At 34.4% G+C, this 18,836-nt stretch overlaps 1 protein-coding gene across 15 annotated transcripts in view; it reads right to left on the bottom strand.

Moving 5' to 3' along the window:
- The window catches only part of SLC4A7 (solute carrier family 4 member 7), a gene marked incomplete at its 5' end in the record, with an annotated part of 121,510 nt that overhangs the window by 38,835 nt on the left and 63,839 nt on the right, over positions 1-18,836 (bottom strand). For 4 of the 15 annotated variants that reach the window (XM_079713996.1, XM_079714003.1, XM_079714006.1 and 1 more), the window contains 8 exons: positions 474-620; positions 2,258-2,345; positions 3,932-4,089; positions 6,001-6,116; positions 10,952-11,320; positions 13,839-14,027; positions 16,092-16,252; positions 16,795-16,933. In XM_079713996.1, the coding sequence (XP_079570122.1) occupies positions 474-620; positions 2,258-2,345; positions 3,932-4,089; positions 6,001-6,116; positions 10,952-11,320; positions 13,839-14,027; positions 16,092-16,252; positions 16,795-16,933 (1,367 nt within the window). Of the gene's footprint in view, positions 1-473; positions 621-2,257; positions 2,346-3,931; positions 4,090-4,814; positions 4,875-6,000; positions 6,117-10,951; positions 11,321-13,838; positions 14,028-16,091; positions 16,253-16,794; positions 16,934-18,836 lie in introns of all 15 variants that reach the window. The other 11 variants (XM_079714004.1, XM_079714008.1, XM_079714005.1 and 8 more) reach the window with 5 other exon arrangements.

Below are 18,836 nucleotides of genomic sequence, written 5' to 3'. Positions count from 1 at the left end.
TGAACACTATGATATGGTTTGTAATAGCAAAAGACTGAAAACAGCCTGCACCAGAAACAGGACAAACTATGGTACATCCATACTGGAATAAAACACAGCTGTGAGAAAAGGAAGAAGGAGTATTTCTATGATTTCTTATGATCAGATCCCCAGGAAATATTGTTACATGAGAAAAGCAAGGTGCAGAACACTACAAATAGGATGTTAACTTCTGGTAAGAGAGGAGAGAACAAGACTATATGTTCATATTTCCCTGTACTAAATAAAAACTGGAAGGATAACAAAAAACTAGTAACAAATGGTGACCCACAGGAGGTGGGGACAGGGGTAAGAAGGCAAACGGGACACAGTGGGGAACAACTTCTCTGAGTGTAGTTCTTCATATAGTTTTGAGTTTTGAAAATGTATAAACTATTTGAAAAATGTTTAATAAAAAAAAAAGTAACTCCAAGAAGTACTGTGTGGATTCTCACCTGAGAAGGAACGCTCTTCGGCGGCTCTATGCGTATGGAAGGGTCCCACTCTCCTGGAGGTAGGACAGTCACTTGATCTAAAAATTCATCAATTCCAGATAGGAGGTCATTTCTGTCTTTTGCTTTATAAGCTACATCATGAAAAATCTAAAGAAAAAAATACATATTGAGTAAAAGGATTGTAAAGCTGAAAGAAAATTCTACGCATAGTAATCCACTTTAGATATCATAACTAAGTCTACATAATTACCTTAACTCTTGTTCCCACTCTCGCTAATAACTTTAAAAAATAACCCACTATTAGTATTACCAGATGAATTAATAGTAACAACAAAAGAAACCAGCGATGTGTTAATATACAACAATTTTTAAAAAGAGAATATTTTACTTGGGAAATAATAAATACAGAATAAAATAATACTGTAGGTGCGTCATTCCACTTTTATGATATTCTAATGTCATTTATCCTAAAGGAATAGTCATGGGTATGCTAACAATCTTACTTAAATAACTAATTTGATCATTTATATTTACTGGGTGCCTACTATTTGGCAGGCACAATTCTGAGCACTGTGGACACAGATATGGCAAAGTCCCTACACTCAAGAACTCAGGGGGAAAGACAGTGAAACAGGTAATTACATAAATACACAACTGCAGGTAATAATAAATGTGCCTATAAAAATAAAGCAGGGTAAAGGAAGGGAAGCTGATGTGGAAGAATTGGGTGGCCAAGGAAGGTCTCTTAGAGGAGGAAACACTACAGGAGGAATCTGTCTGAAATGAGGGACAAAGGCATGCATAGGGTGGGGTGGAGGTGGTAGAGTGAGCACTCAGGCAAAGGGAAGAGCAGCAATGTCCAGGGGCAGCAGTGAGCATAGCACATCTGAAGAACAAAAAGGAAGCTGTTGTGGACAGAGCAAGTGGTAGAGAAAAGGTGACTAGTCAGTCATAGCATGTAAATTTCGGAAAAAAAAGAAAAAAAAAGCATACAGAGGCTAGATTAGGCAGACCCTATTAAGACAACAGTAAAGAGGTTAAATTTAAACAAATATACAATAGGATGCCACTGATACATCTGGATCAAGCAAATGATTTATTCAAATCTGCATATTACTGATAGTACAGAGGAAAATACGATAAGAGAAAGGCCCATATGATCCACTTCTGTCACCAAAGAAAAGAAGGTAAGAGAGTCTAAGCTGGAGGGAGAAGTGATGGTGCAGGTGGAAAGGAGATGGTAGACTAAATGCAAAATACACAGAAAAGGTAAAATCAATAAAATCTGAGACAGAACAGAGAAAGGAGGTCAGTTCAGACATGTGGGGTTTCAGATGCCTTAGGGACACAAAGCAGAGATGTCTAACAAGTACCCGACTATAAAGCTCTCTCCCAAAGAGACCAAGTCCTGATCAATACAGGCCATGGTCAAAGATGAAGTCCGCAAAAGCAAGAAATTATAGAGAAAAAAGGGGAAAACACAAAGTCCTGTGTGTTTTCCCAAAGAACCAATATCCTGAAATGCAGGATGAAGAAAATTTCAAAATGTCAAGAAGATGGTCAATAATTTCAACTTGTGGGGGAGGGAGGAAACCAAACAGTATCCACTGATCCCTGACAGAAAGGTCCTAAAGACCTTGCAAAAGGCAAATAGTGAATATGAGATAAAATAGTAAAGACAAACAAGGACAATTTTTTAAGCTTCACTATGAAAGGAGAACTATAATTTAATATGCATTATATGCTTTTTAATCAGTGTCCATGTCAAAGGGCATTTTAATTACCTCATCCGTCATGAGGGTGGCTATTGATCTTCCTATTTCATGGTACTGCGGCGCCTTGCCTGCAGGACCCAATAACAGAAACAAAAACCTAAGGAAACATGAAAACACAGATTTAAACATAAACAACATACACACATAAATCTAGGAATCATAAAGAAATCATTCAAATGTAAACACAGAAACAACACTCAGACCTCTTTTCCGTCCTCACACACCAATGGCTGAAAAGAGGATGGAACTCTATTCAGATGAAAACAGATCACAAAACTAAGAAAGGCATTCATAAATAAGTTTCTACCAAGTTATTACTTTTCATCTTCCTTAGAGTAAAAGGGTACTTAGGGAATTGGTGTTTTACATTAAAAGTTCCCATCTTCTATATCCTTTTGAATTTTGAGTAACCTATTTTTTCTGGTCTGTACTGATGAAAAAAAGTAAATTAGTAAATAAAGTGAATACTAATCCCATTTAAGTATTTACTTTGGCTTAATAATATAGCTAAAAGTATGCACAAGAAATCCATAATCTCTCAAACTACAGTCTGGACAAAGACACTAATGTGGTAAATAAGGGACTAATCCCTTTGGAAGGAAAAGCATTTTTATTTACGACTCCAAATTTAACATCAAACCTCTTATTATTTGATTTTAATTTATTTATAGTGACTAAATAAAAATTATTTAACTTCCTACTTAGTTATATCATTGTTCACACTACAGTAAAATATTAATATTCACAATAATCCAAACTGGAAGTATTCACCTTCCTGCTTTATAATAATTTAAATGTGAATCTATGAAATTATTCTTCTCATTTATCTTAATACTATACCGTTAATGCAATTCAGTAAAGCTTATTAAGAACTGGCACATATATTTCAATCAAGTTGCAATTAATTCTTCTTATTTACTATTATATGAATAAGAAAAAATATATTTTTAATTATTCTCATTTGTAATTAAGTTTATACAATCAGTAGCTAACAAACTGATAACCCTTTATAACAGAACTTGCTAATTCTTAAGGATATGACCCCCATTTTAATTTTTACTTATAATGTATACTGAACAGAAGATTTGATCAGGTCAGAACAAAGCATTTTGCCTAATTCAGAGGCATTATTACATTTAATCAACCCTGTGAGGTACTGCTACCCTCATTTTACAAATAAAGCTTAGAGAACTGAAGTCTGGCTTGACCATCCCACAAAAAGTGGCAGAGCAGGGATTCAATTCCATTCTCTCTGACTTCAGTGCCTGCACAGAACATACTATGTCTAAAATGATGAACTGTTCTTTAAACCAAAGCTCCCAAGATACCAAACTTCTTGTAAAAATATAAATCCAACGTATTTTTTTTAATTTATAATTTGAGTTTTTTAATTTATCAATTTTTTTAACAGATCTTTATTGGAGTATAATTGCTTCACAATACCATGTTAGTTTCTGTTGCACAACAAAGCAAATCAGCCATATGCATACACATGTCCCCATATCCCCTCCCTCTTAAGCCTCCCTCCCATCCTTCCTATCCCACCCCACTAGGTCATCCCAAAGCACCGAGCCGATCTCCCTGTGCTATGCTGCATAAAGCAACATGTTCCTTCAGTGAATAAAATTTTTTAGATTTTGGACATTCTGGGAGAATGTTAGTTGGAATTAACCCTCTCTTTACCTTGTAGGAACAGGGACCTCGGTCAGCCCTGAGAGAAGAACAGCAGGAGCCAGTCTCACAAACGCAATTATAGGTCTTTCCAAAAAATCCACTTCTCCCACCAGAACATTGGATGCCTCAGCTCCCGAAGGAATTTTTCTCATGAAATTCATATCAACCTAGTGACAAATAAATAATAATTAAAAATAAAGTGTGCATGGTATTAATAAGACCAGAGGGAAATAGGAAAGAAAAGATGCTTTTAAGACTACTATTTGCTAATCAAAACTGGTGATCTAAAGAATGTAAAAATGCCAAAATTCTCACAAATACAAAGAATGAAGTAGACAAATACAAAAAAGCAAGCAAAACACATCTACCAAACAATACTCCCAACTGTTTTATTGTCATAGTCTTTACTACTTCAGAGTACTAAATTACCAAACATACAAACTAGAGAAAATTTTCAATGAATATAGCAGTATTCATTAAAAACTATTAAAGACAAAAATATAGTTCACAAGCTAACAGTGGTCCATGAAATTATACACAGTGCTAAAAAATATTCATTTAATTATTATCTATTGTTTAATCTTAGAAATCAATTAGTTCCTTTATATTTTATGTATTTTTATAAGTCCTTTCTATTTTAAAGAACTCTGGGCATCCCCCAGTGTTTTCATTAAGTGGGAAACTTATGTTTATTTAAAACTAAAATAGCCATAATTGGTATAGATATATGGCAGTGCTATATAATCACATTCAGTTGTCTGTGTATAATTACAAAGAAAAGGTTACGAGCATAATATCAAAGTATGACAACTTCTTCGTTTATACGCAGTTTCACACAAGGCACTAAACAACCACTTACAGGGCTATCTATTAAAATAAAACCAGCACTTACAGCGGGCCTCTTGAGTCCCACACCCAGTGTGCCACAACTACAGTGCCAGGAGGCAGACTCCTGCCCAACAGGAGATAAGGAGGTGTACACAAGGACAGACCAAGTAAAAAAAGGAAAACTGTGACAGAGGAACAAAAGTAAATGGCATCTGCCATGTCTAGAGGAGATCTATAACGTAAACTATAGTAATTTATTAGTTGCAATTTAGTTACTGAACACTTTACACTCATCTGAAATAATTGGAGCACCAGTAAAAATGTGATTGACTTAGAACAGCATAACGTCCCATAAGCAAGGCTTTTTTTTGGCGAAGCTTTTTATAATTTTAGAGCATGAAGCTTAGCAAAGCTATACCGCAAATCATCATTTAAATGCCTTTTCTGCAAAATGTGATTTATAGAATTTGCATCATAAAACAAAGGCTTAAAAAATGAATCTTACTTGAAATAATCACATTTAATTAAAAGTCTGACATTGTATCCTATAGTAAATACCAATAAAAAAATTTACAATGGCCACAGGGGATCAATTATTCAGAGGCAGTACTCACAAAGTATGCTTTAAATTCAATCGTAATTTGAACTTGTAGTTTTCTGTCCTGTTCTTTTGAAATAAGTTCTTTTTATATTTCATTTAAATACTCATCTACCACAATTAAAAATCATAGTTGAGATAAGTGAATTGTTTTTAAATCCATGCCTTTACCTTTACCTACCCATGGGGAAGCACCAATGTTTCCCAGTGACATTCCAGAAAGTACTGACACCATAAGACAATAATTCTGGGATCACATTACAGCCGAGAAAAAGCTGAATCATTACTGCTATAACATCATTACCAGAATTAATCTTTCTAGTGGTGGTAGCTCCAGAACAAACGACTGTAATTCAAAAGGTACTGAAGTTTCATGATATCTATGGGTAGGTATAGATGAAAATACCATATTATTCATATATTCTTTTTTCAGAATTTCTAACACTAGTAAAATATAACGTTATTCAAGTGCTATGAGACTGTTACCTTTCTCACAATTTCTGATCATAAATTAACATATCACAAGCATCACATGCAGGTTTATAGGCACCAGTTATTAAAAAATTATTATAATCAATGTTAATAAAGCCACATTGCTACAATTTTCTCAGTAAAAATGACTATGAAAATTTATAGTTAGTAACAGAATTACCTTGCTGAAGTCAACAGTACTATTTTCTCTGCTTCCTCCACTTCCATTACCTTTAATTTCTCCACTTTTACTATTGTCCAAGTTCCCAGGTGCAGACTGTGGAGAGGCCAAAATACCTGTATTTAAGAACAAACAAATTCCAAACTAGTAAGGAGAAAATTCACTTTGTAACCTGAATCTACTCATATCCTGAAAGTGATGGTTTATTAAAAGCAAATGTGCTAGGTAAAAAAAAAAAAAAAAGGTGCCAAGTGTTAGTACCATACCAGCAAGAGTAGATTAACATTTTAAGCAATAATGAAGCTATATATTTTAACATTTTAAATAATATAATTGGCATTTACAAAAGTGGTGGCCTTTTGCAAAAAGAGAAAAAGTGAGTAGAAGGTGGAAGACCTGGGTCTGATCACCACTGAAATACTTAGGGCATCCATTTTCAATGTATCCAATAGACATGTGAAGTCCACATCATTAAGTTAGCTTAATGATGTCTAGCACACTTATATCAATAACAATATAAAATTTCTGATAAAACCTAAATGTAACTCAGAAAATGTTAAGAGCTACGTCAACTAAATGTACACTAATTTCGCCATAATCATCCCTAATCTTAACAGTTTCCTCAAGAATTTTCATTCTCTTGTGTAAAATTTATGTGCTGCCTACTGTCATTATTCCTAAGAAATATGTTAAAACATAATAGTAATGTTTTTACTATTTTAGGTACACGTTCTATTAAATTAGCTTGTTTGTATTACAAATGATAGATATATGTTCATGCATTATGTATACTCATTTCAAGTAACACTCAGCAGCAACAATTCACACAATAACATAAAAACACCCAGTAGCATATGACCAATCATTACCACTACGAATTTTGCATAAAGTTCAAATCTCAAAAATGTTTAAGTACTTAACATAGATTTCTACCATTAAACGTATCTAATTTTTTCAAAACACCCAAGACTTTCTAGTTCAAGAATATAGATTTAATATTACCCAAAACACTGAGTATCACAGGAGAAGATGCACTAGACAATTACAACAGTCTTTACTTTTAGTTTTAACTCTGCCACTCAAGACAATCTAGTGACCCACAGAAATTCAATTAAATTGTTTGTAGTTAGATCCTATAAACTTTAAAGTTAATATTAGTAATTGAGTTCCAAAATTTTAAGCATAGCAGATATATTCAATGCCTCTAAGGGAGTTTTCGTTTTTACAGAATACAACATACACTAGTAACCTTAAGTCATTTGAGTTTACTGCTTAAACTTAGTGAAAGAAGACCTTTGTGATACCCACTGCTATGTTAAATATCTACGCTAGGATGTCACTCTGACCCAAAAATCTCAGTGTAAAAAGTGTGCACAATCCCCTTAGCCATGTGCTCATTCCCTAGAAGTATTAAACAATTCTGAAATAAAAACTATTTCCTAAAATTTAACTGATTTTTCACCATTTTAGCCTCTTCTTTGAACTTTGTCCCTACACTTCCATTAGAGTCCATTCCTTTATTAAAATACATGCCCAAGTGAAAAAAAAAGTGAACCAGTATTTTTCAGTGGTTTCCACCAACTCCCACACAAGAAAATGAAGAGTATCGTTAAGGCCCTGGCAGCAACTGCAATGACCATCAACACACACACACTGCTAACTACTAAATGCATCCAACCTGCAAATGTGTAACCAAAAAAAAACCATAGGCACAGCTTCCCAGAACAGTCCCAGCCACCAGATTTTGGGAGAAGAGTGGAATGCGGAGAAGGCTCTGGGGGAAAACAAGGATACAGTAGAATGGGAAGAAGAAATAACGTACAACTCAATACTGACAAAGCCAGAAGAGATGACGTGAAGTCATGGGCTCACCAGGTCACCTTGAAACCTGTTAAAGTCAGCATGCCAGGCACACCTTAGAGATTCCACCACCGCCTTCTCCATGCAATCCTTCCTACTCTCAGCTAAGTTAAAGCTATTTCCTCAAAAGGTTAAGGAAGTATTCCTGCTCCTACAGTAAATTCCTAGAGCTCAGAATTAAATGAGTAAATTCCCCAAAATTAAAACTATCATTAGCACAGATAACTCAGAAGGACTTTATTTATTTGCTTTGAGCAAAAGAAAAAACAAATATGAGTATGTATACAATCAGTACTGGGATTTAAAAATCATACCCTGGTAAATCTATTATTGTGCCCTTACATTCTTTTTCTTAAAATAGCAAAGCTACCTAGAGAAACAGAAATCAAAGATATCAGTTTTCTGTCATTAAAAGTTTGAAAGTAGAAGTATTTGGAGCAGTGGTTCTCATCTGGGGAAAAGTCTGCCCCCTCCCCCCAGAGACATCTGGCAATGTCTAGAGACATCTTTGGTTATCACCACTAGGGAGTGTACTGGCGGCTAGTGAGTGGAGGCCAAGGGTGCTGCTCAACATCCGACAATGCACAAGACATCCCCCACCACAAAGAAGTGTCCACACCAAAAGGTCAATAGTGCCGAGGGTGAGAAACACTGAGTCAGAAGACAGTTACAAACACTAAAAGTGAGTTACGTCTTTTACGTAATTACTCTCCAAAAAATAACTAATGGGAAACACCACTTTCTTTTTTTTCTTTTTTTCTTTTTACTACAGGTATTCACAAATCATGACTCCGTGCCACAAAAATCTATGACATTAGTCTCTCAAAAATGATGCCAAGGCCACATTCTTCATCAGACTTCAGGAAAACTTACAGAGTTTCCAGCTGCTCTAAGCAGCAAAGGTAACTAAGCAAGAAATAATATAGAGCTGCCCCTATTATTGTAATTACATTCATCCTATAAATGTCTTCTTAAACAGTAATTATGAGCTCTCCCTTTTCCTTAGAAATTCCCTCTTTTCCCTACATTCTAATTTCTTTTCTTCAGAAAGGCTAATAAACCTCATGGCATACTTAATGGCAGAGGGGGAAATAATTTAATCGTGTCCCTCAATTTTCAGTTAATTGATCTTTTTATCCTCTTAAAAATATGACCTAATAAGCCATTGTGAACCTGTACATCCCTTCCTTCCCATATAAAATTTATAGTCCCTTATCATTAATAACATTGAAACTGGTAAAACAAGAAATGTCCAGTATTACTGACAGATATAGGTAAAAACAAATGCAAGGGGAAGTAACTTTAAAGTCATTTTTGTTCAAGAAAAATAGTAAACCTTGCTAGTCCTTTTTAATTAAAATAAGAATGTTCATTATTTCTGAGTAATTATTTCTAGATTTTTTTTCTTTTGTTTAGTTACCTCATTATATAATACTCTATCTTTCCCACAAAGTATTAAAATTTACAATTAAATTCTATACTATAGATTTTGTTGTAAGTAGATCTGTGTTCAATTCCTTGCTCTGGTCATTTACAGTATAACCTTAACATCTCTAAGTCTTAATTTTCTTCATTTTAAACAGCGATAACATGAACTCATCAAATTGTTAGACAAATTAGAAATATGATATTTGAAAAGTACACATCACTGTGTGTGACAACCTATGAAACAATGGTTACTATAAGTACTATCATAATTAATGTTACAATGATTTAACCACAAAACTTCTATTTTTTAACTTTTAAAAGTATCATCTTTTTTTGGCAACTACAATGAGCTTTGATTAAATGTACTTAGTATGTCTGGATACAGCCAATAAAGAGAAGGAGAGGCTGGTTGGTCATATACTGGTAGGAACACAGGATGTTTAGTCAGAGGACGTGGACTGTCCCTTACTAGCTGTATGATCCAGGGGAATTTATTTAACTTCGCTGAGCCTGAGTTTCTGAAAATAGGTATACCCACCCAACTTACACAAAATTTTATACACATCAAACAGGCTATTAACTATAAGCTACTATTGAAGTGTTATATATTATTCAGTGTTATGCAGAAATGTGATAATAATTATGTGATTAAAACCACTATAGGTAGTGTTCATATGTCACGTTGATGCTTAGCTGTCAGTAAAACATAGTCACTAAAGAATACTTCTTTAGGGCTTCCCTGGTGGCGCAGTGGTTCAGAGTCCGCCTGCCGATGCAGGGGACGCGGGTTCGTGCCCCAGTCCGGGAGGATCCCGCGTGCCACAGAGCGGCTGGGCCCATAAGCCATGGCCGCTGAGCAGAAAGATAAATATGTATAAATGTACATATAATTAATATATAAGAGGAAGAGCCAAAATTATAATAATATATAGTAACCCTTAAGTGAGTTACAAACCTTTTATCCACTAAGAAATAATTTTTCTAATTCACGTAGAAATATATCCTAGCCACAACTATTGGAACTCTAGTCCTGAAAATTTCAAGGTGAATTAGGATTAAAAATAGATATGGCATTAAATAAAGGACATGTAAAGTCTATTCCAAATTATAAAACTAGTCTTGAAATAATGATGATTCATTAGTGAACCTCAATCTTCTCAGAGACAAAATGAGAAAAAGAACATTCAATTCTATTTTTGTTAGGAAGGTTAAAACATACAGCATTCCTTGAACAAAAGCACCAAATAGTAGATAAAAGGCATATCACTCCATTTTACTTTATGTAAAACATGTGTTCATTCACCTTATGGAATGAAATGCACAAGAAGAGCCACCATTTTTTTAATCATGGCAAATTAAAAGATTACTTGTAAAAATGTCTACATTTTTTTTAACCATTCAAATGCACTGACCTGTAAAATCTCAGTGAAAATTTTTGAAAAAAAATTATGTGTAGTCTTATTTGGAGTCTTTTTAAAACTTAAAATTTTTAATAATTCTATCGTTCTCTGTAATATATTATAAAGAAAAAAACATGCAGAAGTCAAAATAAATTATAAGCATTATCTATGTATGCTGCTAAAGCTATGTGCTTGAAAGGCATTCCAAGTGCAAGTGATCTAGAGGCAGAAAGCACCACACATGGAGGACTTTGAATAGTTGCCTGAAGTTATGTCAACATTTTCCTCATTCTTCTGCTCCTGGCCTTGCAGTGCTTCTAAGTCTTCCTCAGGCGGATGAATTACTACTGTGGGAATATCGTCACTGGCAGGTGAAACCAGTAGCTCTGGGGCCTGAAGCTGCCTCTCCTGGGAACTTCTGGAGTTCAGGCGACTGAGCCTAGGGCTGGAAGGAGGACTGTTCTGAGGGGTGGGTAGTGGGGTTGTACACTTCGAGCCTGCAGGGGTTCCAGCTCTCGAAGAAGGAAGAAGATGACTGAGAAGAAGAGATAAAGGTGATTCTCCTCTCAATGAAAGGTTTGAGGCAGACAGACCTGTTCGCAAAGAGTGGCGGGGGGCTGAAAGGCCTTCCCCTGAGATAAAACAAATAAATGAAAAGTGATGAAGTTCACTGCAGAAGACAAATGAGACACAAAAAATCAATTTACACCATAAACTGCAAGATTTAAAAAAGATCCAATATTTCAAATTCATGCTATCAGGGTTAGTATGACAATCAGATTTTTAAATATTAGAAAATCACTGAAAAATGGCTTAAACTGTAATTAGTTCTCTGAAGGTGCATCCAAAAATCAAAACAAAAAATAAAAAACAATGCTAATGATAGATGGTCGGGGATGATATTCTGTTAGTAATGAGAATGACCAATAGTGTGGCTTTAAAATTACAGAATAATATTAATGGAAAGCTGCTGCTTAAAAAAATGATAAACAGCAAATGAGAATATAACACAAAAATAATCTAAGAAATAAAACCCAAAACAAAACTTACCAGCACTGATATTTAGTGCATTTTATCTACATTGCACCGAACCGCTACATATTCTCTCATAAGAAAAGTCCACATTAACGGTGTCTAATAATTCCTAACTTAAAGGTGATGTCAATAAGGCATCAATAACTTAAAGGTGATATCAATAACTTAACTTAAGGTGATATCAATAAGTCAATAGGGCATCACCTACTGATAGCACTCTCAAGTAAAATTTAAAAACATAAGACAAGTAATAGGAATTCTTTTTCAAAAGAGAAACGTCAATTTTAAAAGATACATATTCTTGAGCTCATTATCTGGTATTAATAAATGTCCTAAAATATGCTTCCATTTCTAAGGCAGCAGATAAATTAAAACAAATACATACAAACTTTAACTTAACTAGCTAAGAATAAAGTATTTCTTACCAACAAGAGTGATGAAGTTAAGTCTACAGTATTTCAAAAGGTCAGGTATAGTTATACTTCAAAAACTTGGTTATTCTAATTAAGTGTGGTTTAATGGAATAACATTGTTTTTTCAGGAAAAGCATGAGAAATATAACAACCCCACATGATCTAAGTAATCAAAGCTACATGCTCAAGAGATCCCAGAAATATTAAAAATATGAACTTTTAATCCATAAATCACCACTATTTAGTTAAAAAATAAGCTACATGCAGGAAAAAAAATGTTAAATTACAACTATAATATAACAAAATAACAAAATGCCCATGCTAAAATGGCATCTAAAAGAAAATAGCCATTGTCTTATGATTAAAAGGAATCAACTGACAATTGGAGAATAATCAGGAACCACTGCATATGGGGAAGAAAGATTTAATATGGTCTCTCTAGGCAAACAAATTCACTTCACTACAGTAGAGCATATGCAATACATGGAAAGGTGAAAAAAAGACGTGACATAGATGGCTTGCTTTCAGATTGAACTTAGGTCCATAAGAGATTTCTTTCATTCTTAAGGTTCCTTGAATATAGAAAGGCACAATTTTAAATAGATTAAAAAGAGTTTTATTGGTCAAATGCTCAGAAGAAAATGGACTTAATTATCTTACAGAGCTGCAAACGATGACTAAGTACTGTCAACTTTAGACATGTTAAATCCTACCACCTGTGATTGTGTGCTTGTAGAACAGTTAAAAGCCATACTCTTTTCAGAGACAGAAAAGATGAGCAGAAGGATTTGTGGCCCATCCTCCACTCCTCTTCACTGTAATTCCCACAAGCCTTGGGTAATGGTAGCAACTAGAGGCAGCAGTGACCCTCAAAACCAGCTCCAATTCTTTGCACCTGGATTCTTCCAGTCACTGTCATCAGAGCTATCTTTGAGACCCAAAATAGAACCCCAGTGATAGCATGCCAGCCTTAAGACAGTGACAGAGGTAAATGGCTACAAAAACACATTCTCCCCATGTCCCACATAACCCATGCTAGACCGTGAATGAGCGGGGAGAGCAGCAGTGTGTGGGTCTGTGCCATTCTCAATGGCTTGAAAAAATCAACTGCATCATCCCTAGCATAAAACAGGAACAAGCACAAAAACCTTTTACAAATTATGTAAATAAAAAGCAGTGAAATCAGCAGACCAACCCCAAAATACTTGCTTGTGCCCAGCAAGTAAAGTATACCCAGGAGAAAAAAAAAAAAATCTCTAGGAAAAATCTAATATTAAAGGCCCAAACATAAGACTTAAAATTTTCAAAAGATTAAATTTATAGATAATAATTTATGGCTCTTTTATCAAATATACAAGAATTCTTCAGCAGAAACAAAAAAGCAAGAAGGAGAGTAATTCAGGGTTATGTATAGTGTAGTGTTTAAATATTACCAATACTTAAATGTCCCATTTTAACAGAGTAAATGGTTAATTTTTTCATCTAAGTAATTTCTACAGATAATTCTGTCACGCTGTAAAGACATTTTAGAAATGAAATCTTTAAATGCACAAATTATTATTTTAAAGAGAATTAAAAAGATAAAGCCCTATGTAATTATCTAGAAAAAATATGTTTCTTTTCCTGAATGCTAATTGTAACACACTGGAATGCCATTAGTGTAGACGTGTTAGCAAAAATTGAATGCCACAACTTATCTCACCATTCCTTTCAAGCAAGTGAGGGTCAGAATGTTTCTTGCCTATATCTGCAAAAGATCGAACAAGGGGAATCCGGCTGGTAAACCTTTTCTCATTCTGATGATGGTGCCTCTTCAGAAGGGCTTCTCTGACATTCTCTCTTATGGACTCGTCCAACTGGCCAGAGGCGATCATGTTGTCCAATACCATATCTAGGCAAAGAAAAATACATAGATAACAATCATTTTTATTAAATACACTAACACTTGGATGACTATAACACAGAATAAATCTTAAGTGAAATCTTACCAGAAAAATAAGACTCTTAAATAGCTCTAGAAAGTATCATTCTCTTCTAATATTGAATAATGGATGCATAAAGATAAATATGAACATTATCCAACAAAAATGAACATATTAATAGAGACCCTTATTTTAATAAATACTATTATTTATTGAAAAGCTACTGTTATTCACCAATAGCCTTCCTATATAGTTGAAGGTGCTTTACTGATGATACAATAAATTCTATTAAAACAGATATTCAAATATTGGCTTCCTAAGAATTGAAGGTATTTTCTTGCTTCATCTCATACTTTCCCCCAAAACTGTAGATGAATATCTGTACTCATTCATTCAATCACTAACTATTTTACTGAGTACCTATTATGTGTTGGGAATACAGCAATTTACTAAGCAGATCAAGTTTCTGCTCTCACTTATCCAGAGGTAGAAAAACCAGTGAGTAACTGAACAGATAAAATATGAAGTAATAAGTTTTAGAAAGATGACTGTATCAGGCTGTGAGGGAGGTGTGGGAAATGGGGAGATTGATGGCAATGACATTTTATACATTACTGTGGTGCCTGGACTATTTTTAATTTATAAAGTACATATAAATATTTTTTAAAAGTGGCAGTAACTTGAGATAAAAGAGTCAGGATTTCAAATCTATGATAAGGTTCCTCTGAGAGAAAACTGGAAGGGATCAACCTAGCAGGTAAACTCTTAGCAGCAACACCATGACTGCAGGCTACCATACAAATGAACACTGGATTATACATTTACTAAAATATTATATTGTATTATGTGATAATTAAAAGCCAAAGTAAGACATATTGAATATGTCTAAATTCAATATTCCTAATCCTAACTCAGTTTTTCAGTCATTTATATAAAACAAGAAAGGACTTTGATAACTTAAAGATTTACAGCACTAGGTCAAATCTATCAATCTGGTAATATCAACGTATTGATATTTCTAGCCTGAGAAATTCTAATAAATTTACAGTCCTCTAGAAGATCAAATACAATAGTTTTTTGTTTTTATATTGGGCAATCTATAATGGTAGTCACACTATCAAATTTATTACTATTGAACTTGATATTGGTTTTGAGCAACTTCAGTTAATGACCAATAGCTTTATCACAGCTATCTTTTCCTTCTTTCTACCTCCACAGTACCCTTCAATTTTCCCTCCTTCGTTTCCATTGCTACTACCTACCAGACATCAGATCGTCATCACTTCTTGCTTAGACATTCCAAGAGAATAAATGACCTCCTTGCTTCTAACCTCTTCTTATCCAAAGCCACCCTACCTCTTCTTGCCAGAATATCCCTGACACACATCGAGATCATACTATTCTCCAACTTAAAAATCATTGAGAGCCAAAATGCCTACCAAATAAAATTCAATTTCTTAACCCAGTAATTCAAGGCTAGTCACAATCCACCTCTAATTTATTTTTCTAACATATCTCAAGAAATCTGTATACTCACAGAGAATTGACTTTTTTGAGATTCATAGCTGTCTATACTTTCTAGACTTTTCTTCCTTCTCTTCCTCCTCCTTAGAATACTTCCTTTTCTCTTGTACCACCCCGTTCCCTATCACCATGTGTTCAAATTCTATGGATAAGTTGTATAGTTAATGTACTCTCTGTATCTTCCCCAGATACCTTGGTCCAGAAAACAAAGAAACAAAAAGCTCCTTCCTCTGCATTTCCAGAGAACAGACTCCATATCTTGCTTATGGCACTAGTCATTTTCTTCTTGATAACTATAGTTACATCTCTCTAATTTAATCTTTTAGACTCCAAACTTATCAAAGACAAAAAGGGTTATTTATATGTCTACTCTTCATACTGCCCTGCACAGAATGGAAGCTCAACATGTAACTGTCAAATCAATGGTCTAAAATTCCACTTTATTTTCCTTATTTAAGTATCTCTAACTTCAATACAATTTAACTATAAAGAAGTCACTTTGCTATCACCTGCTATTTCATCAAGAGTGCTTGCTCTCATATCCAGCATGACTGTTCCATTTAGGATGCAACTTCTCAGTTCAAAAAGACTGTGCAAAGAGAGGGTCGCCACGTAAGGCTTACTCCACCGGTCACCACCGTCTTCAACATCCTCTTCAAATTTCAGCCATCTGAAATGTATAATGTATAACAATATTTTACAAATAATGATTCCATTTGTTTATTTTAATATGATAAACATAAGCTTGTTCTTTTAAACAGAAACAAAGATCACCACCATCAAAACAAAATTTCGCTACAAACACATTTTTACAAATTGGGCTAATGGTCTATAATGTCGATAGGCACCTTTGTAGTTCCTCTTTCTATTCTAGCTATCACTGTAGTAAGTTTACAGAAACAAACTCTGGAATTTCATGGTTTCAGCTTCCAATCTTATTTTAAACTTTAAATATGCAAGATGTTGATTTTTCAAACTTGTTTCCTCTAATTAAAGACATTAAAATCTATAGTAACATATTTCCTTTTGTTATATTATAGTATTAAGAATTATTTAAGGAAACAAATTTTGAGAATAAAGATAAAATTTCCAGACAGAAGGAAATTCTCTACTCATTGTTTTAAAGTACTGGATGTTTCAATTTCAATTTTATATTCTCATTACAAAAAGAAACCAAGTAAAGGCAGTTAAAAACTGAGAGAGCATCATCACCTGGCAGTTTCTTTCCATTCATACTCTTCTCCATCTCTGTAGTACAGCTCATCCATTTCCGTGAAGAGATCATGGGGAATGTGTTCTTCATCATCATCTTCGGTGCCCAGGATGAACTGGACTCTCTGGGATGGTGTGTCTTAACAAAATCAGAATTTAAAAATATACACTCAAAATTTTCCTCAATTAATACAAAGGTAATTTCAAAATTTTGAAAATGAAATGCTTTGTTATAAATATATTCCATCAGAACAAATTTCTTTTCATTATTATTAAAATACTATAATTCTGGAAGGAAACAAGGACCAACAATCTAGAACAAAAGAATTTTACAGAAAGATCACCTCCACAGATTAAAAAGAAAAATTATATGTTAAAGTCACACTAATCTTTAACAAACTAATGTCAATCTAACAAATAACAGTAAGCAACATCCAAAATCAAGAAAACACTATGCATAAGACAGGACCTTTTCCTCACCAAAAATAGATGGAAATGTTAGATAATATAGAACATTTCAAATATTTAATTAATATGTAGTTAAGTTCAAGGGTAAAAAAAGAAATCCCCAAGTTCAAAAAAAAAGGATGAGAAAACTCAAAACTAACTTTTCCTACTATCATGGAGAAGCAAAAGTCTGTCAGCTGAGGTTAGGGAGGTAGACAGGTCACTGCCGCTCATGACATCTGAGTTTAAACTACCTGTGTGGTACAGGATCCCCAAACAGAGAAATTAGCATACATTCTAGTCCCGGACAATTTAAAGCCCCAGGGGTCCCAGAATAAACACTGAAGCATACAACAAGCATCAATTAAAAACAAATTCTTCCAAATATAATAGAGGAGGTCAAACTCAAAATTTACATCTAAGTAAACAAACCTCCAGGAACTTATAGCTGCAAGAGGGATATTAAAACAGCTTAAAAAGTAGATTAGAAGGACTTCCTTGGTGGCGCAGTGGTTAAGAATCCGCCTGCCAATGCAAGGGACACGGATTCAAGCCCTGGTCCTGGAAGATCCCACATGCCACGGAGCAACTGTGCCCGTGCACCACAACTACTGAGCCTGCGCTCTAGAGCCCACGCACCTAGAGCCTGTGCTCCACAATAAGAGAAGCCACCGCAATGAGAAGCCCGTGCACCGCAACAAAGAGTAGCCTCTGCTCGCCGCAACTAGAGAAAGCCCGCGTGCATCAGCGAAGACCCAACACAGCCAAATTAAATAAATAAATAAATTTATTGAAAAAAAAGATTAGAAATAAAATTGTTAAAGGAAAAGACAGATCTAAGGAGGAGGAGGTTACAAAGAATGCATCAATGACAAATAAGACAAAAACACACAAGGTTAAGAGATATAGAAAACAGAATAAAGAAGTCGCACAAGAAAAACTCCAGAAAGAGGAAAATATAAAGAACAGGGGAAGAGGCAGTATGAAAAACATATCTGAAACTTGTCCAGTATGTACACGTCATGGGTCTTCATAATGAAGGAATACTCTAAGACCAATGCAGGACAAACAAAAACACAATGTAACTGAACTTCCTAATATTTGAACCTTTCAGCAATTAGGTCTTGCACATCTTTTGTGAAATTCATCCCCAAGTAATACTTCTGGTGCTATTGTGTTGTTTTTTATTTCAGTTTCTGATTGCTCATTGCTACTATATAGAAATACAGTTGATTCTGTACACTGATTTTGTATCCTGTAACCTTGCTAAACTCACTCAGTTGTGTAGTTTTGTAGATTGCTTAGGATTTGCTACACATATGATTCTGTAACTGTAAATAAAAACAATTTTACTTCTTCGTTTACCTTCTGGATGCATTTCATTTCTTTCTTGCCTTATTACACTGGCTACGTGTGCCAGTACCATGTTGTACAGAAGTGGTGAGAGAAGACATCCTTGCCTTTTCCCAATTCATAGGGAGAAAACATTCAGTCTTTCACCAGCATTTCTAAATGCTCTATATCACACTGAAGAAGTTTTCAAATATTCCTAGTTTGCAAGGAGATAAAATTCTAGAATAGAATTTAGAATTTAG

This window comes from Hyperoodon ampullatus, assembly GCF_949752795.1.
Source record: "Hyperoodon ampullatus genome assembly, chromosome: 10".
Taxonomy (NCBI): domain Eukaryota; kingdom Metazoa; phylum Chordata; class Mammalia; order Artiodactyla; family Ziphiidae; genus Hyperoodon; species Hyperoodon ampullatus.
This window is presented reverse-complemented; position numbering and strand designations above follow the sequence as displayed.